We start from the raw sequence: 23528 nt of genomic DNA, 5'->3' as shown, positions 1-23528 counted from the left end.
TGGAAAAATTGATAAAAACAACATGATCCAACTATATTTATATATATATAAATAAACTATATATCTATAAGAGATATAGTTTATTTCATTTATTTTAATCTTTAGAGATGATTTAATCTTGCTCTGTTGCCCAGCTTGGGTACAGTGGTGTAATCACAACTCACTGCAACTTTGAACTCTTGGGCTTAAGCAATCCTACCTCAGCCTCCCAAGTAGTTGGGACTAAAGGCACATGCCACCACACCCAGCTAATTTTAAGAAGTTTTTTTAGAGATGGGATCTGTATTGCCCAGGCTGGTCTTGAACTCTTGGGCTCAAGGGATCTTTATCTCTTTCCCCCCAACCCCGCCTTTAAAAAAAAATAAAAAAATAAAAAAAAAGAGACAGGATCTCACTCTGTCATACAGGCTGGAGTGCAATATCACAATCATAGTTCACTGTAGCCTCAAAATCCTGGGTTGAAGTGATCCTTCCAACTCAGCCTCCTGAGTAGCTGGGACTACAGGTGCGGGCTACCAAACTCAGCTAATTTTTAAGTTTTTTTTTTTCTTTAGAGACAGGGTCTCATTTTGTTGGCCACGCTGGTCTTGAACTTCTGGCCTCAAGAGATCCTCCCACTTCAGCCTCCCCAAATTCTGTGATTACAGGAGTGAGTCACCACTCCTGGCCCATCTGGCGTTTTTATTATTGCCAAAGAAAAGAGCTGGAGTAGCTATACTCGTATCCGACAAAAATAGACTTTAAGATAAAATGCGTTACTAGACACACACAAAAAAGGACATTTAATAATGATTTTAAAAGTCAGTCCATCAAGAAGATACAGGCTGGGCACAGTGGCTCATGCCTATAATCCCAGCACTTTAGGAGGCTGAGGCAGGTGGATCACTTGAGGTCAGGAGTTTGAGACCAACCTGGCCAACATGGTGAAATCCTGTCTCTACTAAAAATACAAAACTTAGCTGTACATGGTATGGGGTGCTTGTAATCCCAGCTATTCAGGAGGCTAAGGCAGGAGAATCTGGGAGTTGAACCTGGGAGTTGGAGGTTGCAGTGAGCCAAGATCACACCACTGCACTCCAGCCTGGGCAACAGAACAACAATAACAAAAAAGAAGATACAACAATTATAAACAAATATCCACCTAACAACAAGAGCCTCAAAATACATGAAGCAAAAAATAAATAAGGGGATAAATAAATAATTCAACAGTACTAATTAGAGAAATAATACTTCCCTCTCAAAAATAGGTAGAACGACTAGACGAAATACCAACAAGGAAATAGAAGACTTGAACAACATTACAAACCAACTAGATCTAAGGAACATCAATAGAACTTTCCACCCAAAACCAGTAGAATATACATTCTTCTCAAGTGCACATGGAAAAGTCTCCAGAATAGACCATATGTTAGGCTATAAAACACGTGTCAATAAATTTAACAGGATTGAAATCATACAATGTATATTGTCTCACCACAAGCAATATCACAATAAATCAACAACTGAAGGAAATTTGGGAAATTTACAAATATGTGGAAACCACACAACACACTCCAAAATACCTATTAGGTCAAAGAAGAAATCACAAGAGATACTAGAAAATACTTTGAAGTGAATGAAAACAAAAACACAATGTAGCAAAATTAGGGCTGGGTACAGTGGCTCAGACCTGTAATCCCAGCACTTTGGGAGGCCGAAGCAGGTAGATCACCTGAGGTCATGAGCTCGAGATCAGCCTGTCCAACATGGTTAAACCCCATTTCTACTAAAAATACAAAAATTAGCTGGGTGTGGTGGCATGCACCTGTAATCCCGGCTACTCGGGAGGCTGAGGCATGAGAATTGCTCGAACCTGGGAGGTGGAGGTTGCAGTTAGCTGAGATCAGGCCACTGCACTCCAGCCTGGGTGACAGGGCAAGACTCCATCTCAAAAAAACAAAAACAAAACAAAACAAAAAACCCCACCAAAAACAATGTAGTAAAATTTATGAGATGCAGCTAAAGCACACCTAAGTGGGAAATTTATAGCTGTAAATGCTACATTAAATAAAGACCTCAAATAAATTACTTAATCTTACATTTTCAGAAACTCAAAAAAGAAGAGAAAACGAAATGCTAAGCAAGTAGAAGGAAGGGAATAATACAGATTAGAGTAGAAACAAACAAAATTGAGAATAGAAAAACAATAGAGAAAATCAATAAAACCAAAAGTTGTATCCTGGAAAAAAAAAACCAACAAAATTGACAAATCTTTAGCAAGGCAGACTAAGAAAAAAATTAGACTGAAGTTACTAAAATTAGGATTGAAAGAGGTACATTATTACCAACCTTACAGAAATAAAAGGAATTATAAGAGAATTTTATAAATAATTGTCTGCCAGCCAGGGGCAGTGGCTCATGCCTGTAATCCCAGCACTTTGGGGGGCCAAGGTGGGCGGATCACTTGAGGCTAGGAGTTTGAGACCAGCCTGGGCAGCATGGCGAAACCCTGTCTTTACCAAAAATACCAACAACAACAACAAAAAAAATTAGCCAGGCATGGTGGTGCATGCCTGTCAGTCCCTGCTAATTGGGAGGCTGAGGCATGAGAATTGCTTGAACTGGAAGGCAGAGGTTGCAGTGAACCGAGATCATGCCACAGAACTCCAGCCTGGGTGATAGAGCAAGACTCCGTCTCAAAAAGAAAAGAAAAAAGCAAAACTGTATGCCAACAACTTAGGTAACCTAGATGGAATGGACAAATTCCTATAAAGACACAAAATACTGAATGACTCAAGAAAATATAGATAACCTGAATAGGCCTATAATAAGCAGAGATTGCATTAGTAGTTACACACACACACACACACACACACACACCTTCCACAAAGAAAAGCCCAGGACCAGATGGCTTCAATGGTGAATTCTACCAGACATATAAAGAAGAATTCACACTCTTCCCAAAAAATAAAAGGGGAGAGAACACTTCCCAACGCCTTCTATGAGACCGGTATACCAAAACCAGATGAAAGAACATCGTAAGAACACTACAAATCAATATCCCTTGTGAATATAGACACAACACTCCACCCAAATAGTGACAAACTAAATCCAACCACATATGAAAAGGAATATACACCACAAACCACATGGAATTTATCCCAGGATTGCAAGGTTGGTTAAATATATAAAAATCAGCCGGGCGCGGTGGCTCACGCCTGTAATCCCAGCACTTTGGGAGGCCGAGGCGGGCGGATCACAAGGTCAGGAGATCGAGACCACGGTGAAACCCCGTCTCTACTAAAAATACAAAAAATTAGCCGGGCGCGGTTGTGGGCGCCTGTAGTCCCAGCTACTCGGGAGGCTGAGGCCGGAGAATGGTGTGAACCCAGGAGGCGGAGCTTGCAGTGAGCCGAGATCGCGCCACTGCACTCCAGCCTGGGCGACAGAGCGAGACTCCGTCTCAAAAAAAAAAAAAAAAAAAAAAAAAAAAAAAATATATATATATATATATATATATATATAAATCAATTTAACATACCATATTGAAAAAATAAAGGATAAAACTCACATGATCAATAGATGTAGAAAAAGCATTAAACAAAATCCAGTATCTTTTTCTTTTTTTTAAGATGGAGTCTCGCTCTGTCACCCAGGCTGGAGTGGCACAATCTCTGCTCACTGCAACCTCTGCCTCCCAGGTTCCAGCGATTCTCCTGCCTCAGCCTCGTGAGTAGCTGGGATTATAGGCGCCTTCCACCATGCCCAGCTGATTTATGTATTTTTAGCAGAGAAGGGGTTTCACCATGTTGGCCAGGCTGGTCTTGAACTCCTGACTTCAGGTGATCTGCCCGTCTTGGTCTCCCAAAGTGCTGGGATTACAGGTGTGAGCCACTGTGCCTGGTCAAAATCCAGTATCTTTTTATGATTAAAAAAAAAACATTCCAGCCGGGTGTGGTGGCTCATGCCTGTAATCCCAGCACTTTGGGAGGCCGAGGCGGGTGGATCACCTGAGGTCGGGGGTACGAGACCAACCTGGCCAACATGGAGAAACCATGTCTCTACTAAAAATACAAAATTAGCCGGGCATAAATAAACAGCACCCAGATTAGAAAAGAAGAATTAAAACTATCTTTATTTGCAGATGACAAAATCTTATCTATAGAAAATTCACAAAAAAATCAGTGAGAACTAATACAAGTTCAGCAAGGATACAGGATCCAAGATTAATATACAAAAAGCAATTATTTTTCTATACACTAGCAATGAACAATCCCAAAATGAGATTAAGAAAACAATTCCATGTATAATAGCATTGTTAAGGACTGAATTATGCCCTACCCAATCCCAATTCATATGCTGAGGCCCTAACCTCCAATGTTACTATACTTGGAGACAGGACCTTTAAGGAGGTAATTAAGGGTAAATGAGGTCATAAGGGTGGAGTACTAATCCAAGGGGACTGGTGCCCTTATAACAAGAGGAAGAGACATCAACGACATCTCTCTCTGCACATTTGCATAGAGAAAAGACTATGTGAAGACACAGCAAGAAGGAGGCAGTCTGCAAGCCAGGAAGAGAGGCCTCACCCAAACCAACTCTGCTGGCACCTTAATCTTGGACTTCCAGCCTCTAGAACTGTAGGAAGATCAGTTTCCATTGTTTAAGCTACACCATTTTTGGTATTCTGTTATTGCAGCCCAAGCAAACTAATATAAGCATAAAAGAAAATTAAAATCTTAGGAATAAATTTAACCAAAGAAGTGTAAGATTTGTACACTGAAAACTATAAACATTGTTGAAATAAATTAAAGAAAACCTATATAAATGGAAATATATCCATATTTGTGGATTGAAAAACAATATTATTCAGATAGCAATACTCCCCAAATTGATCTACAGATTCAACGTAATCCCTATCAAAATCTCAGTTGCCTTTTTTGGCAGGAAGTAACAAGCTGATCCTAAAATTCAAATGGAAATGCAAGGGACTCAGAATAGCCAAAACAATCTTGAAAAAGAAATAAGTCAAAAGGTACACTTCTTGAATTTCAAAATGGCCAAGAAGCAAATGAAAAGATGTTCGACATCATTAGTCATTAGGAAAATGCCAATCAAAACCACAATGAGATATCATTTCACACCCAGTAGCATGGCTATAATTTTTTTGAGATGGAGTCTCTGTCACCCAGGCTAGAGTGCAGTGGCGCAAACTCGGCTCACTATAACCTCCGCCTCCCAGGTTCAAGCGATTCTCCTGCCTCAGCCTCCCAAGTAGCTGGGATTACAGGTGCCCTCCACCACACTCGGCTAATTTTTGTATTTTTAGTAGAGATGGGGTTTCACCAGGTTGGCCGGGCTGGTCTCAAACTCCTGACCTCAGGTGATCTACCAACCTTGGCCTCACAAAGTGCAGGGATTACAGGCGTGAGCCACCATGCCCAACCTATAACTTTTTTTAAAAGGGGAAAATGACAAAGCAAATATGTGGGAAAATTGGAAACCCTTATATGTTGCTGGTGAATGTAAAACAGTATAGTTGCTTTGGAAAGAGTTTGGCCATTTCTCAAAAAGGTAAACATAGAGTTACCATGTGATGCAGCAATTCTGCTCCTAGATATATATCCAAGAAAAATGAAAACATATATCCACACATAACTTTGTACATGAATGTTCATAGAAGTATTATTCTTCACAGCAAAAAGGTGAAAACCTAAATGTCCATCAACTGATAGATGTACAAAATGTGGTAAACATGGAGTACTTTTTAGCCATAAAAAGGAATACATGCCACAATATGAATGATTATACTTTAGTTATTAAGTGAAAGAAGCCAGACACAAAAGGCCATAGTGTATGATTTCATTTATATGAAATATCCAGAATAGACAAATCCATAGAGTCAGAAAGTAGATTAATGGTTGACAAGGAATAGAGGAGGAAGGACTAGGGGAATGACTGCTAATAAGCATGGGGCTTCTTTTTGGGGTGATGCAAGTGTTCTGGAATTAGATAGTGGTGATGGTTGCACAACTTTGTGAATATACTAAAATATGCTGATTTGTATATTTTAAAGTGGTGAATTTGATCTATATGTTTAATTAAAAAATGCTTTTTTTTTTTTTTTAAGAGACAAGGTTTTGCTCTGTTGCCCAGGCTGGAGTGCTGCGGCACGATCACAGCTCAGTGCAGCCTCAACCTCCTGGGCTCAATCAATCCTTTTACCTCAGCCTTCTGAGTAGCTGGGACTACAGGTTCATGCCACGATGCCCAGCTAATTTTTGTATTTTTTATAGAGATGGGGGTTTCACCATGTTTCCCAGGCTGGTCTCAAACTCCTGGGCTCAAGCGATCCTCCCTCCACACCCTCCCAAAGTACTGGGATTACAGGCATGAGCCACCGCACCCAGCTCCCAATGCCTCTTAAAACAGTAAATCTTTCTGTGCTGTGCATTAACGTGACTGAGGTTAACCTAGCCCCTGGCACGTTTAAGAACACGGTTTCCACAGAAATCTGGCTTTTTGGGAGGAAGACAGTTTCCTTAGATGTAAGTTCTAGCAAACCTGTAAAGGAGGCCTTCTTCCAAGTCTCTTTCTCCCTTCCATTTTTAGAGCTAGGTAGGTAATTTTCCTGTGATGTCTTACACTTTCCAGATGTTTAACCTTTCTTTTGGCAGGAAGAAATTGGCCTTTGTTTGTTAGTTTAATGAGAAGAGGTGTAAGAAAAGTCTGCCTCAGATTTCTTATATTATTGTGTTCAGTTTATGCAAAGATAATAAGTATTCTGATCTTAAATTTGGGACCTTTGCAATCAGAGATCATTAGTATTTACAAATTTAACGTATCACGAAGTTAGTATCAACTAAGGGAAGAAAAACAAGCCCCTCATGGGGCTGAGCCTGCAATATGGTCGTATAGGAATTCTAAACCATTTTTTAGGTAACCGTCATTTTCCAAGCGCCAGGAAGTGTAGAAAATAAAGGCCCTCAAATGTTAGGCTGTCAATAGTGTGGAGCATTTTGTACATCACCTCATCTAGATCTCTGTGCAGATGTACCAAGTAGCAATCACAGAAAACTAGTTTAAAGTCGATTTCATTCGAAACTTCTATTAAGTGATAATCATTAAGGGGAATAACATTTTACACGTCAACAAAACTTCACATTCAGAAGACAGAACCAAGTAGCTAAATAGAACATTTCCATAATGCTTGAGAATTCAATATCTTTCTCGACATCATTTCTTAGTCTAGGCACTCAAGCAGGCAGCAGCTTGTCACTTACAGCCCCGCCATTTCCTGTTCTAGTTCATTAAACCCTAGGCTTTCCCCAGAAACTCACAACCCTCAGGGAGATCCTTCTGCCAGTCAGAACAGATTCATTTGAAGGAGGCAGAAATTGATATGCAGCTCTGAGTGAGGATGAAGGCCATAATAAATTGCCACCTACACATGGAATTATATTTTGTAGGATGACAGTGTGTGGGCAGAAGCAGCAGGAGTTATGTTTAGACCTTATAGTTGGGGACTTATTTCATATTGACTGCTTTCTCCTTGGCTGCCAACGGATGGATAAAGTTAAGAAGCTATAGCCAGGTTGGGAACTCTTTACCTTTGCCTTTCTTTCTACAAAATACCCCAAATAAGCTAGCAATATAGTCAGTTCACATGCAAAGGCTTGAATCAAAACTACAGTTCTCTAAATCATTTTGCTTCTTTTTTCTCAGGGATGCTTAAAATTCTAGAATTTCAGAGTCATGTTCAGAAATAAATTTATAAGCACCGCTGACCACTCCTGGCAATCACATGGCTACTGCATGCTGCAATGGAAACCGGAATAAAATGACATCCCAACATAGAAATGAGCGCTTGAAATAAGGCAGCTGAAAAGAAAAAGCCACATTTAACTTAACCTTACTGAGGAAGGGGACAAAGATGAGGGAGTACTCTCTCTACTCAGCTTTTCTCTTAACCATAAGTGAGACACTTGGAATTGCAAAAGCAACATTTAGCTTTCAGGAGCATGTTGCTGCCAGGAGTGGAAAGAAAGGATCTTACACCTCCTTTTCTCTCCTGGTTCTAAAGTGGTGGGCAAAATGTCTGCTTTTATTGGTTTGAGATATTCTAACCATTGCCAAAGAACAAGTAAAGAAAATGAGATACACATGCTCTCCTCCTAAAAATGTCACCTCCTTTGTAAAGCTGTCTTGATTCCCAATTCAGAATGTATAGCTTCCTTCTCTACATTCTATCATATACTTTATACCTCTATTAGTATCACAGATCTCCCTCTCTCACTAAACTGTAAAATCCACATTTCAGGGACCAAGTCATTACCTCTGTGATCCCTGCAGTGCAAAGTAGAGTGCTTTATTAATGGTACAAAATAAATGCTTGATGAATGAATGTGGTGGTGTCAACTTCATAACTGGACATTATGTTTTCACAGTTCTAATAAATGTTGAAAACAAATAAAGAACCTACCTTTCCTACTTAGCTGCTCCCTCCATCCCAATCTTTTTCCCTATATTTGGTATCATGATATTGCACCTTGAAGAGGGAGACACATCTAATGGGAGATATCCTCCTGAGAAGATATTTTTATATTCAATATGTCTATTTTGATAACTCTCCAATAAACCATCTTTTGGGGAAGATTTCCAAGGTTAAACTGAACTTGAAGAGCAGAGTTCCAATCATTTTAGGTAGGCAAAAGATAGCTCTGCTGGCCAGGTGCAGTGGCTCACGCCTGTAAACCCAGCACTTTGGGAGGCTGAGGTGGGCAGATCACTTGAGGTCAGGATTTCAAGATCAGCCTGGCCAACATGGTGAAACCCTGTCTCTACTGAAAATACAAAAATTAGCTGGGTGTGGTGGCGCATGCCTGTAATCCCAGCTATTCAGGAGGCTAAGGCAGGGGAATAGCTTGAACCCGGGAGGCGGAGGGTTGCAGTGAGCTCGGATCGTGCCACTGCACTCCAGCCTGGGCAACAGAGTAAGACTCTGTCCCCTCCGGGCAAAGAAAAAAAAAAAAAAAGCTCTGCTTCCTACGACACAGTGTGCTGTAAGATGCCTCAGAATAAACTATAAAGGTCTAAAAGCTGAAAGCATGACACCAAGACTCCCCTAACCAGGTGCTGCCTATATGAAATGATCAAGAAGAACAAAGAAGAAACCCTGAATTCTTTTTAACTAATAAGGAAAAATGGTCCTTAGCCCTCAAAAAACAAGAGTCAAACTAGAGACTGATTGGTAAAACTGTTTCAGGTACAGAGTCAGGTGATGTAAATGTGTCTAAAGAGAGAAAGGTCAAATTTAGCCAATGAAAGTCATCGCAAATAAGATTCCCCCTCTATTTTCACCTGTGTCACGTGTTATTTTACTACTGGGGTTTGGCAAAACCTCAGCTGGAGGCTTTTGACCTTTGTCAAAATTCTGGTTATTTGGAAATTTCTAAACAATGATCAAGTTCTACCATAATGCACATTTTCTCCTTGCAAAACAAACAAAATGCTTTGACAAGGACAATTCTCAGTCTCTTATCACTGAAAGGTACAAAGGAAGCTGGAGAGTTGTTTGAATATCATATAGCACTTTTGAGTTCATTACGCCATTATCCCCAGGGTTGGATTTAATCAAGATGAAAAAGCACAGGCTCAAAGCCTTTTTAGTTGACAAGAAGCAATTTTTTGGCTTGGGACTTCTGTGTCTGAGTTGTAAGTCAGGTTCACAGAAAAGTAATCAGAAACTAGCCTGACTGGAGACAAGAAAGAGTCTTGAAATAAGAGGTGTGAGACCATGGGTTGTATGTGTGACCCAGCCTCTTAAGAAGCTTAGGGACCTTGAGCAAATTACTTATACTCTCATCTGTAAAGTAAAGGACTAGACTTGGAGGATTTCTAAAGCCCCCGTAACACTATCAATTTTTAATTATCTAATGTTGTTCCTTAAGTAACCAATTCGTTCATTCAACTATTTGAATACCTTCCGGGTTCACTGAGGAACAGTTAATTCAGGTATCTATTTGAATACCTTCAATGAACATAATGAAAGAAGTAAAATTAACAGCTCTTGCCCTCAAGGATTTGATAAGCCAGTGGGAAAGGTGAAGGCTTTACCCAACAGCTCCTAGCACAGGGCCAGGCACAGGGGCTTATTAATCCATTCCTTTGGTCACAAGGAGCCTGCCAAATGATGAGGAAGGAAAGGTGTAAGAGAAACTCCACAGAAGCTCTTAGGAGAAAGACAGGGTAATTTATAATTTCAGTCCACCAATGTCTATTGAGTACCTACTGTGTGTGATGCCGACTCAGCCAGATCAGGCCTCTGATGACACTTACTTACTTATTCTAGGTGATAGAGAGAAAAAAACAAAACAGGTTATCAAAGAAATGAAATCCAGGGCTGGGCTTGGGGGCTCAAGCCTGTAATCCCAGCACTTTGGGAGGTTGAGGTGGGTGGATCTCTTGAGGTCAGCAGTTCAAGACCAGCCTGGCCAACATGGTGAAACCCTGTCTCTACTAAAAATACAAAAATCAGCCAGGCATGGTGACACATGCCTGTAACCCCAGCTACTTAGGTGGCTGAGGCAGGAGAATCACTTGAGCCCAGGAGGTAGAGGTTGCAGTGAGCCAAGATCACTCCACTGCACTCCAGCTTAGGTGACAGAGTGAGACTGTCTCAAAAAAAAAAAAAAAAATTTAGATTGAGAGAAATTCTATGAAAGAAACAGAATAACAAATAACTGTGTTTGCTGGTGGGGTGGACTGCCATTAGTATAGGGCAAAGAGGGGTAAGTCTTTGGATATGGTAGTAGTTGACTGAACTCAGACCTGAAGGCAGAAGAAAATTAGAACAGCCAGCACAGAGGGCCTAGCGATCCAGCTAGAGAGGCTGGTAAATGCAGAGGCTGAGAAGGGCTGGTGCAGACAGACCATCTGTGTGGTTGGAGCTTAAAAAGCAGTTACTTCCAGAAAGTATAGAGTGAACGCAGTAGTTCTCGACAGAGGGCAATTTTGCACACCCCATGGGACATTTGGCAAAGTCTAGAGACATTTTTGGTTGTTATGATGGTGGGGGGGGGGGAGGTTGAGAAAACTTGCACTAAAGGAATATTTCAGCCCAAATTTCAGTTTTAGTCATTATGTTCTGAACTCATGTTCTCGCCAGCTTGAATAGTTTTTTTTTTTCTTTCCTGCAGAAACAAAATAAGAACAGGTTTCAAGTGGCTCACTCTTTCATCTACTCTCTTGGGAAATCCCATTGGGGAGGTTCATAGGACTCCAGGAACCTTTGGAAAGCTCCACAGGATATGAAATATCTACCTAAACCGGTGGGAAAGGATCCAAGGAGCCACACCCCCAACTGCTCCCTCAGTTACCAGGGCAGAAAAAACTGAGATTAGGGGTAGGGCACAAAGGAGAACATATTCATGTTTTATTTGCATAATTACAAATTAATGTTAAAAAGAATACAAACTCAGGTCCAGGGTAGGGATGAAGAGGTTGCAGATGCCCTCAAGTATTTGAAAGCTCTGGCCTTCTGGCCTTATGTCTTTTTCTTTTTTTTCTTTTCTTTTTTTTCATTTTTGAGACAGGGTCTCCCTCTGTGGCCCAGGCTGGAGTGCAATGGCACAATCTTGGCTCACTGCAACCTCAAACTCCCGGGCTCAAGCGATCCTCCTACCTCAGCCTCCCAAATAGCTGGGACTACAGGCGTGTGTCAAGATGACCCAACTAATTTTTGTACTTTAAAAAAAATTTTTGAGACAGAGTCTCGCTCTGTTGCCCAGGCTGGAGTGCAACTGGGGGGATTTTGGCTCACTGCAACCTCAGGCTCCCAGGCTCAAGCGATTCTCCTGCCTCAGCCTCCCAAGTAGCTGGGACTACAGTGCGCGCCACCACGCCCAGGTAATTTTTGTATTTTTTATAGAGACGGGGTTTCACCACGTTGGCTAGGCTGGTCTTGAACTCCTGACCTCAAGTGATCCGCCCGCCTCGGCGTCCCAAAGTGCTGGGATCCCAGGTGAAGCCACCGCGCTGCACCCCTCGGGCCTTCTTCTAACTTGGGTCCCTGGGCCCCCCAGGCTTTCGCTCCCTTCCCCTACGCCGCCCCGCGCCCGCCTCAGGCCTCTCTGGGACCCGCCGGCGTGGCGTCCTGACCCGCCCAAGCCCCACGGTTCCTCGGGTCCTAACCTCGGCGGGCGGGCGCCTCCTCAGGAAGCCCCGGTGCAGGCTGTCGTTGTACAGGTGGCCCACGCGGGCGGCGCCCGACCCAAGGCCGCGTCGGGTCAGTGTGCGGCCGCCGGCTGAGAGGCGGCTGCTGAGGGGCCGGACGGGCCAGGGCCCGGCTAACTGCCGCTCGCCCCTGCTTTGCATATTCATGAAGTCTAGCGAGGCCGATCGCCCCGGCCAGCCGAGGGCGGGTCATGAATTATTCATGAGGAAGTTTCTGGTCCCGCCCAGAAAGGCCTCGTTGACTATTCATGAGCCGAGGAGCGGGTTTGGGCCGGAAAAGGCCGTTGACTCTCGGTGGAAGGGAGGCGTCGACGAGCTGAGGTGAGGGCTGTTGAGACGCGAGGTCTCCGCCCAGAGAGGGCACTCGGACGTTGTTAGTTCTGTCTTTATTTCAAACAAATTTTTTTCCTTTTCTTGTTACTTAAGGCTTTAAGTTGGATTTGAAAGTATCATTTTTCGTGAGGGCCTAAAGTACTGTGAAGAGAATCGGGAGGGCAGGGGGCTGAGGAGGAAGACAAAAGGGAGGCGATTTCCCCCAGAATTGGACAGAGAGCACCCAGGTAGCTTTGAAATTCAGATTTTTCTGGACATGAAATCAAACTTGCTGAGCAAGCAGCAGCCATAATGAGCCATGACGAGGCTGGTAGGGCAGACGACGTCTGTGCCCGGCATTGGAGGGGCCGTGTGTGGTGGAGGTTTTGGGGTTTATCTTACCTGGGTCAGATTCTCCTCAGCCATTGAGGTTTTCTGCCAGGATCGATGCCTGGTACAGGCCAAGAGGTGAGAGAGGTGGGGACGAGCCACCCCGCCCCGCTTGACCTCAGCTCCCCTTTCGTTTTAGTGAGGATTTGCCAATTAATCCCTGTGGACTTTAGTTCCCTAAACAGTTCAGAGGGAGAGAGTGTCTTGAACCTCAGGATTAGCCAATCGCCGAAATGTGTCCGAGTGCGCAGAGCACTGGACAGGCTGTGCAGTACATCGTGTACTCAGCTGGCAGAAATGAGGGGTGGTTCTGGCCCCGAAAGGGGTTTTTAATCTCAGCAGGATCATGATCTAATTGCTCCTCCATTGGACCATCAATCTGTTGAGGTAGGAAAAGTATATTACATCTTGTAATCCTGCACGTTGCCTGGCACATTGTAGTCGCCTCGTAGATGTTGAATGAATGAATAATTGAAATAGCATGAAAGATATATTAAAAAGTCAAAAGCATGAACAAATACTCAATTAATACAGTGGAAACCATTTACTCTGAATGAGCACAAGTAGGGGAATGACCAGGGCCAAATGGAATTTGTTAAAATGGTGAATAATTTATTGAAACAAGCTCTGTCAGAAGGTCTAAGTAACTGGGCGAACTTTGGCAAACCAAGGTCCCTTGCATAGCCTCACTTTCCTTTTCTTTTTTCTTTTCTGTTTTTTTTTTTTTTTTTTTTTTTTTTTTTTTTTTTTTTTTTTTGAGAGGGAGTCGTGCTCTGTCGCCAGGCTGGAGTGCAGTGACGCAATCTCAGCTCACTGCAACCTCCACCTCCCGGGTTCAAGCGATTCCCCTGCTTCAGCCTCCCTCCTAGCTGGGACTATAGGCATGTGCCACCACGCCCAGCTAAATTTTTTTTTTTTTTTTTTTTTTTTTTGTATTTTTAGTAGAGACAGGGTTTCACCATGTTGTTTAGGATGGTCTCGATCTCTTGACCTTGTGATCCGCCCGCTTTGCCTCCCAAAGTACTGGGATTACAGGTGTGAGCCCCTGCGCCCAGCCCCTTTTCTTTATAGCTTTATGTTTAGGTTTAAATCCATCATCCATTTTGCATTAATATTTGTATACAGTGTGAGATTCAGGTTAAGCTTCTTTTCATTCTCTCTTCTTCCCCCCATCCTCTGGATGTCCTTTTGTTTCAGCACCATTTGTTGAAAAAAAGATTCTTCCTCCACAGAATTGGATCTTCTTTAAATCGAAGGGGTTGGAAGATGTCTGTGCTCCCTTCCAGCTTTATGAATCTATCGAACCCATTTATGTTAACATACACTTCTTTTGAGTAAAGTCATTCTTAATATCATGCATGTGTAAGGAAGGTCATATAGTTGCATTTCAGAATCCAGCTATTGGATATTGTTCACCTGGTAGAAAAGGGATTTTCTTGTAAAAAATGGTTTTGGAAGATTGAGAAAGATGGGTAGAGAGCCTTCATAAATCAGCTATAATTATATTTGGGAAAATGTAATAAAACTTTGGTTTTTGCTTCACTTGGAATGGTTAAAAAAGTGGTTTAGGCCTTAGTAAACTAAACAGCAGCTGGCTAATCTTTATGTGAATCTTGGACTCACACATAGTAGGGGTAAAATAGGAAGTAATTGTGCCACCATATAAAATAGGGCAATTGAAGGCATGGTGTGGTGTCTCACATATGTAATCCCAAAACTTTGAGAGGCCAAGAGTTCGAGGCCAGTCTGGGCAACATAGTTAACCACCCCCCCCGCCCCGCCCAACTCTACAAAAATAAAAAAACTGTAAAAAAATTAGCAGGGCATGGTGGTGCATGCCTATGGTCTCAGCTACTTGGGAGGCTGAGGTAGGAGGATCACTTGAACCCCGAAGTTTGAGGTTGCAATGAGCTGTGATTATGCCACTGTACTCCAGCCTAGGTGACAGATCATGCCATTGCACTTTACTCTGTCTCAAAAAAAAAAAAGAAAAAAAAAAAAAGAAAATGAATAAACAACAACAACAAAAAATAAAATAGGGCAATTGAGATATAGGTCAAGAGGTAAGCCTAGAGTGAATCTTTACCCGAAAGAGCACAGAAATATTGCCTCTTTCTCAAGAAGACCATAATCCTTGTCACAAAGTAGACATATCAAATATAAGAGTGAGGGTCAGTTGCAGTGGCTCACACTTATCATCCTTATAATCCCAACACTTTGGGAGGCTAACCAAGGAGTATTGCTTGAGCCCAGAAGTTCAAAACCAGCCTGGGCAACATAGTGAGACCTCGTCTCTACCAAAAATAAAGAAAATTTGCGGAGTGTGGTGGCACATTGCCTCTAGTACCAGCTACTTAGGAGGCTGAGGTGGGAGGATCACTTGAACCCAGGAGGTTGAGGTTGCAGTGAGCCAAGATTGCACCACTTCATTCCTGCCTGGGTAAACAGAGTAAGACCTTGTCTTAAAAACAAAACAGGGAATGATATTGATGTGCTGTGAAGTTTCAAATATGTGTGGATCTAATTTGCAGACAAATATATAAGAGAATGACATTTCAAAGTTAACTTTCAGTTCTTAAAATCTGTAGTTATGAAATCTCTTCTAGGTTTTTAGATAATGAGCCTGAACAAAGGGATGACACATACAAAAAATCAGACCTATTCTCTCAGAATGCATGCTCTCTAGAGTCATACCTCCTGTCAACTTGTGAGCTTTCAAAATTAAGCAGGGTTTGTACTTAAATAGAAGACCGCCACAAAACACCTGCTCAAAGGGAAAACAGTAGCAACAAGATAGTTAGAGGCCGAAAGGAGTCTGGCTTTTTTTTTTTTTTTTTGAGATGGAGTTTCACTCTTGTTGCCCAGGCTGGAGTGCAATGGTGCAATCTCGGCTCACTGCAACCTCCACCTCCCGGGTTCAAGCGATTCTCCTGCCTCAGCCTCCCAAGTAGCTGGGATTACAGGCACCCACCATCACGCCTGGCTAATTTTTCCAGTTTTAGTAGAGATGAAGTTTCACGATGTTTTTTGAAAAAATAATTTAGATCTTTTTGCCTTCCTGAAGCAAGCTCATGCTAGAACACTAGAAAGAGACCCTCCCAAGTTTAGAAATAAGCAGGCAAGCTGAAGAACTAGGGAGGCCCTGGTAGTGCATTGTATTAGATAGAGTGAAAGCAAAGGAGAATTTCATTTTGGAGAGTCAGTCTGGAAAAACTTCTAGATTGTGAGTCAGACTTGTTGAATTTTAGTCTCAGTTCTGTTACTAAGTGGCTGACTGACCCTGGATAAGTCTGGATCTTGAATTCCCCATGTAGAAAATTAGATATTTGGACTAAATGATTGTCTTAGTCACATTTGTGCTGCTATAACAATACCTGAGGCTGGGTAATGTAAAAAGAGCAGACATGTATTGGCTTATGATTCTGGAGGCTGGGAAGTCCAAAAACAAGGATATGCATCTTGTAAGGACCTTCTTGCTGTGTCATAACATGGAGGAAGGCATCACCTGGTAAGAGAGAGAGCAAGGAGAGACAGTGAGTGCACCAAACTTGCTTTTATAACAAACCTATTTTCTTGATAATGAACCTGCTCCTGGAGTAACAATATTAATCCATTCATGAAGGCACCTAATCACCTCTTAAAGGTCTCAACTCTCAACACTTGCACTGAGGATTAAGTTTCCAAAATATGAACTTTGGGATACACATTCAAACCATAGAAATGATGTTTAAAGTTTCTTCTACCTTTAAAATTTTGTGGTGTTTTTCTAGACTTGATTATTCCTTGTTCCTATAGTTCTTCTCTGTTGACTCAGCAAATATTTAGTTAATAGGTTTTTAATTTTTTTAAATGTTTTACTTATTTTATTTATTTATTTTTTAAGTAGAGACAGGATTTCACCATGTTGACCAGGCTGGTCTTGAACTCCTGACCTCAAGTGATCCACCCCACTTGGCCTCCCAAAATGCTGGGATTACAGGTGTGAGCCACTGTGCCCAGCCTCAGCAAATATTTATTGAGTACCTACTTAATTCTAGTACTGTGATGATGCTGAGAGTTCAAGAATGAGCTAAACAAGACACAAAAGGTCACATATTGTATGGTTTCATTTATATGTAATGTTCAGAATAGGCAATTTCATAAAGATGAAAGGTAGGTTAGTGGTTTCCAGCGGCTGGGGAAAGGAGAGAATAGGAGTGACTGCTAATGGGCATGGGATTTCTTTTAGGGGTGATGAAAATGTTCTGGAATTAGGTTGTGTTTGCACTATTTTGTGAATATACTAAATTGATGATTTATACTATATTAAACAGATGGTTGCACAGTTTTGTGAATATACTAAAATCCACTGAATTATACCTATTAAAAAAACTTTAAAGTCTGGATGCAGTGGCTCACGCTTGTAATCCCAGCACTTTGGGAGGCCAAAGTGGGTGGATCACTTGAGGTCAGGAGTTCCAGACCAGCCTGGCCAACATGGCAAAAACCCATCTCTACTAAAAATACAAAAATTAGCTGGACATGGTGGCATACACCTGTAATCCCAGCTACTCAGGAGGCTGAGGCAGGAGAAGGACTTGAACCCAGGAAGCAGAGGTTGCAGTGAGCTGGGATTATACCACTGCACTTCACCTGGGTGACACAGTGAGAGTCCTTTTCAATAAATAAATAAATAAAGTTTTAAAATATAAAGAATGAGCTAGACAGACACAATAGCTAGACACAATTTTGCTCTCATGTTAGCTCACGGTAGGTCAGGGGATACTTAAAGACAACTATGGTACAGTATATATTGCGAAGGGCACACAATCCAAACTTCATAGTAGTGATAGTGGGAATTAGGAAGTCATTCCTTAAGGAAATTTTACTAAGCCATATGATATGGTTTGGATTTGTGTCTCCACCCAAATCTCATATCAAATTGTAATCCCCAGTGTTGGAGGAGGGCCCTGGAGGGAGTTGACTGGATCATGGGAGCAGATTTCCCAATTGCTGTTCTCGTAATCACGAGTTCTCATGAGATCTGGTTGTTTAAAAGTGTATAGCGCCTCCCCTTTCCCTCTCTTCCTCCTCTGGCCATGTAAAACATGCCTCCTTCTCCTTCCCTTTCTGCCATGACTGTAAGTTTGCTGAGGCCTCCCCAGCTATGCCTCCTGTATAGCCTGCATAGCTGCAAGTCAATTAAACCCCTTTTCTTTATAAATTACCCAGTCTTAGGTAGTTCTTTATAGCAATGCAAGAATGGACTAATACACCATATCTAGGAGATGAGTAGGAATTGGGAATGGAGGAGGATGTTTCAGGCAGAGGGAATATTACAAAATCCTGAGAGCTGGAAAGAATGTAGTCCTTTGGGGTAATTAAAGAAAGTAAGAATGGCTGGTGCATAAAAGTATAAGGGAAAATAGTTAGAGCTGAGGCTAGGGAGGCATGAGTCAAATCTTAAAGCCATGGTAAGAGTTTTAGATTTTATCCTGAGAGTAGTGGGGAGCCATTGAAGTATTTCAATCTGGGAAAATGCATAGTCGAATTTGTAATTTAAAAACTCTGGCTGCAATATACAGAACAGACTGGAGAAGGAGAATACCAGTGAGAGGAAATTGGTGGTTGCAGCAATACAGGCAAAAGATGAGACTGGTTGATATAAAGTAGAGATGACAACAGCATGGCTAAAGTGAGGAGTTGGACACATTTCATATATATATATATATATATACACGTGTGTGTGTGTATATGTGTGTGTGTGTGCGTGTGTGTGTGTATATATATATATATATTTTTTTTTTTGAGTGACAGGGTTTCACTCTTGTTGCCCAGGCTATAGTGTAATGGCATGATCTTGGCTCACTCTTGTTGCCCAGGCTATAGTGTAATGGCATGATCTTGGCTCACTGCAACCTCCACCTACTGGGTTCAAACGATTCTCCTGCCTCAGCCTCCCAAGTAGCTGGGATTACAGGCATGTGCCACCATGCCCGGCTAATTTTGTATTTTTAGTAGAGATGGGGTTTCTCCATGTTTGTCAGGCTGGTCTTGAACTCCCAACCTCAGGTGATCCGCCCGCCTCGGCCTCCCAAAGTGCTGGGATTACAGGCATGAGCCACTGCACCCGGCCTACATTTGAGAAATATTAAGGTGATTGAACATAGGAACGAGGAAGGGATTAAGGTTGAGTCACAGATTTTGTGCTTGAGCAACTAGGTATGTGATGATGTCATTCACTGAGCGAGGGAACAGAAGTAAGTTTTTGGGGAAAATAATTCACATTTGGATGTGTTGAGAACATCAAGGTGGAACAGTCTTATGATCAGTTAGAGGAACAAGTCAGCAACTTCTGAGAGAGACCTGGGCTGGGGATATACACATAAGAATCAATAGGATGGAAATTATACTTGAAACAATGGGAGTGTATTTGTTCATCCAGGGAGTGTGTGATAGAAGTAAAAAAGAAGAGCTCTGTTTTAGTCCATTCTTGCATTGCTATAAAGAAATTCCTGAGACTGGGTAATTTATAAAGAAAAGAGGTTTAACTGGCTCACAGTTCCACTGGCTGTACAGAAAGCATGGTAGCATCTGCCTGACTTTTGGGGAGGCCTCAGGAAACTTACAATTATGGCAGAAGACAAAGGAGAAACAGGCGCATCTTACATAGCTAAAGCCGGAGAGAGAGAGAGGGGAAAAAAGAAAAGGTTCTACACACCTTTAAACAACCAGATCTTGCAATAACTCACTTACTTACTATTGCAAGAACTGCACTGAGGGTATAGTGCTAAACCATTCATGAGAAACTGCCCAGATGATCCAGTCATCTCCCACTGTGCCTGGCCATGCCAGCTGCTAGGTAGCTGAGTCAGAATTTGAACTTAGGTTCCTTAACTCTAAAGGCTCTTTCTACTAGATTATACTGCTGGTTATTTCTCTCTCTCTCTCTCTCCATATATATAAATATATATGTATATATGTATAATATATATAAAAATATAAATATGTATATATGTAGAAAATTAAATTTTACTTTTATAAATGTTAATTCCTAAGGAATTTACCAAATGCTAATATTAACTAGCTTGAATCCTTTCTCAAAAGCAAGTGTCCTGAATGCCTCAGAGTTTTCAATGGTAATATTAATTTAATCTAGGCCATCCATACATTGCAAAAATATGGATGTAGTAATGCATTGTGTTCTAATTGGCTGTTGCTATTTTCAGAGCTTGATTCCCTAGAAATGACATCAGAATGTCTATGATCATAGAGAAAGTTAAAAAACCCCACTAATATAGAAAACTATTTTAAAATCATGATTTCTCTTATTTATTGTCTCTAAGACTAATAACTACCCCAGTAGTGGGTAGTGTATCATAGTTTAATGGGCTGGGACTAGATCTTAAACTCTTAGAGCTACTTTGTTTCCCATTTTATATTTTGAAATTTAAGGGGGACAACTGATGTGTTGAGTCAGATATGAAGGTTATACTCTGAAATCAAGAAAAGATAGCTTGGAATCTTTAAGGATTAAAGGACTGTTAGGTGGTTTTCAGTCTCGTATATAAAATATTGTAAAAGAGTGTCCCCTAGTGCCCCTCTGAAGAAGTAGTTTGAGATAAATTAAATATTACCACCTGTTTATAATCTCTATCATCACCTTGTGGCAGTGTTTGCAAATAATTCTGCCCTCTTGGGAAAATCTTTGAGTCTTGCATTAATGGATACACAAAAACTGGTCACAGGCTATCCTTGGTGATCCAGAATGGAATATCTTGAAAGAAGTTATTTTACAAGTATTTTGGTCAGAACTTCATAAAACCTTGAAAAGAAGCCCCAATTGAAATTAAATTAAGCCTTTGTAAAGAAAAGGGAAAATTTGCTTTTTTTTTTTTTTTTTTTTTTTTTTCCGAGACAGACTCTTGCTCTGTCACCCAGGCTGGAGTGCAGTGGCGTGATCTTGGCTCACTGCAAGCTGCACCTCCCGGGTTCGTGACATTCCCCTGCCTCAGCCTCCTGAGTAGCTGGGACCATAGGCGCCCGCCACCATGCCTGGATAATTTTTGTATTTTTAGTAGAGACGGGGTTTCACCATGTTGGCCAGGATGGTCTCGATCTCCTGACCTCGTGATCCACCTGCCTTGGCCTCCCACTGTTCTGGGATTACAGGCATCAGGCATGAGCCACCATACCCGGCTGCTTCTTTTTTATATTAACAAAACAATAAGGGTGAAAACTAGATGTATTTTAAATATTAACTTTTTTATTGTGGTAAACTGTAATATAAAACTCAACACCTCAGCTTTTCTAAGTGTACAACTCAGTGACACTAAGCACATATACAATGTTGTGCAACCATTATCACTATCCATTTCTAAAACATTTTCATCATCCTGAACAGAAACTCTATACCTATTAAACTCCTTCTACCCCACCAGCACCTGGTAACCTCTATTCTACTTTCTGTCTCTATGAATTTGCCTACTCTAGGTACCTCATATAAGTGGAATCATATAATATTTGTCCTTTTATGTCTGGCTTTTCACTTAGCATAATGTTTTCAAGATTTATTCACGTTGTACATGTATCAGAACTTCATTCCTTTTTAAGATTGAATAGAGGCCGGGTGTGGTGGCTCATGCCTGTAATCCCAGCACACTGGGAGGATGAGGTGGGTGGATTGCCTGAGTCTAGGAATTCAAGACCAGCCTGGGCAACATGACAAAACCCCATCTCTACAAAAATTACAAAACTTAGCCAGGTGTGGTGGCAAGTGCTTGTGGTCCCAGCTACTCAAGAGGCTGAGGTGGGAGAATCACTTGAGCCTGGGAGCCAGAGGTTGCAGTGAGCTGAGATCACGCTATTGCACTCTACCCTGGGTGACAGAAGGAGACCCCGTCTTAAAAACAAAACAAAGCAAACAAACAAGCAAACAAAACAATTGAGTAATATTCCATTGTAAATACCACATTTTGTTTATTCATTCATCTTTTAATAGACATTTGGATTGTTTCCATCTTTTGGCTAATGTGAATTATGTGGCTATGAGCATTCGTGTACAAGTATCTGTTTGAGTCCCTGGTTTCAATTGAGTATATACCTAGAGATGGAAATGCTGGATAATATGGTAATTCTGTTTCACTTTTTGAGGAATGCCATGCTGTTTTCCACAATGACTGCACCATTTTCATTCCCACCAGCAATGCATAAGGGTTTTAATTTCTCCACATCCTTTGCAACTTACTACTTTCCATTTTTGAATAATCATTTATAAAATTTTTAATTGACACACAGTAATTGTACATATTTATGGGGTACAGAGTGATATTTTGATACATGTATATAATATGTAATGGTCAAGTCAAAGCATATCCATCAGTTCAAACACTTATAATTCTTTATGTTGAGCTATTCTAAATATATAATAAATCATTGTTAACGGTGGTCACTCTACAGTGCTACAGAACAATAGAATGTATTCTCCTTTCTAGCTGTAATTTTATATCCGTTAACTAACTTCTCCCTATCCAACCTCCTCCCTGCTGCCCTTCCTAGCCTCTAATAACTACTTCTAAGAGCTCATCTGTTTTAGCTCCCAGGTGAGTGAGAACACATGGTATTTATCTTTCTGTACCTGACTTACTTCACTTAACATTATGTCATCTAGGTTAATCTCTGTTGCTGTGAATGACAGATTTTCATGCTTTTTAAAATGGCTGAATAATATTCAATTGTGTATATATACACCATATTTTCTTCCTTCCTTCCTCCCTCCCTCCCCTCCCCTCCACTCTACTCCCCTCCCTCCCTTCCCTCTCTTTCTCTCTTTCTCCTTCCTTCTTTCTTTCTTTCTTTCTTTCTTTCTTTCTTTCTTTCTTTCTTTCTTTCTTTCTTTCTTTCTTTCTTTCTTTCTTTCTTTCTTTTTTTCTCTTTCTTTCTTTCTTTCTTTCCATGTTTTTGTGTTCTGTTCGATTTCTTTCATCAGCATTTTGTAGTTTCATTGTAGCAATCTTTCACTTTCTTAAATGTATTCCTAATTTTTTGGTAGGTATTGTAAATGAGATTTCTCTCTTGATTTCTTTTTCAGCTAGTTGGATGAATAACTGTTTTAATGGGTATGAAGTATAAACATTAACTTTTGAGTTGAAGTTGCAAATAAATTACAACCGAAGTTAATTCAGGAAATGTTTTTGAGCCTTTGCTATATAGAGAGCATTGTTACACTCTGAGGGAATGACAAGGATTAATAATATATATTGAGTCTCTAGGTGATTTACAATGTATTTTCTCCTCCAAATATATTTGTGAACAAATAATCTTATAATTTTCATTGAGTGGATGGAAAAATTCATCCAGAGACCTTATGCCAAAATTATAGATAAAAATGTTTATTAAACTTATTTCCCAAAGAGTGTGATCAAATTTTAATTATATAGTTCTCCTTTGGAAAATTAACAATAAGTACTTTTTTCAACTCAAATTCATTTTATAGTTTAGATAGGGCCTGATAGAATTATCTTAGCATTCATTCTTCCTTTGCTTCTTCAAAATGTAGCTTGGTAAATTTCTCTCTAAACTGAACAATCTGGGAAAACAGTTTATACTTAACTGTCCTTGATTTTAATTTTTTG

At 41.0% G+C, this 23528-nt stretch overlaps 2 protein-coding genes across 21 annotated transcripts in view; one reads left to right on the top strand and one right to left on the bottom strand.

Moving 5' to 3' along the window:
* The window catches only part of LOC144331832 (uncharacterized), a 71289-nt gene extending 58929 nt beyond the window's left edge, over positions 1 to 12360 (bottom strand). For 8 of the 13 annotated variants that reach the window (XR_013399379.1, XR_013399378.1, XR_013399381.1 and 5 more), the window contains exon 1: positions 12172 to 12360. Coding sequence is in view for 1 of the 13 variants with exons in the window: in XM_077950237.1 (XP_077806363.1) it covers positions 12172 to 12360 (189 nt within the window). In the remaining 12 variants the exon portion in view is untranslated. The remainder of the gene's footprint in view (positions 1 to 12171) is intronic. The other 5 variants (XR_013399387.1, XM_077950236.1, XM_077950238.1 and 2 more) reach the window with 3 other exon arrangements.
* Positions 12274 to 23528, top strand: part of HORMAD2 (HORMA domain containing 2) — a 90246-nt gene continuing 78991 nt past the window's right edge. For 4 of the 8 annotated variants that reach the window (XR_013399375.1, XR_013399376.1, XM_001107741.5 and 1 more), the window contains exon 1: positions 12274 to 12534. The gene's annotated coding sequence lies outside the window, so the exon portion shown is untranslated. Of the gene's footprint in view, positions 13303 to 23528 lie in introns of all 8 variants that reach the window. The other 4 variants (XM_077950229.1, XM_077950232.1, XM_077950230.1 and 1 more) reach the window with 4 other exon arrangements.

Source organism: Macaca mulatta, chromosome 10, assembly GCF_049350105.2.
Source record: "Macaca mulatta isolate MMU2019108-1 chromosome 10, T2T-MMU8v2.0, whole genome shotgun sequence".
NCBI lineage: Eukaryota > Metazoa > Chordata > Mammalia > Primates > Cercopithecidae > Macaca > Macaca mulatta.
The sequence above is the reverse complement of the archived record's forward strand: the minus strand, read 5'-3'. Positions and strand labels throughout refer to the sequence as shown.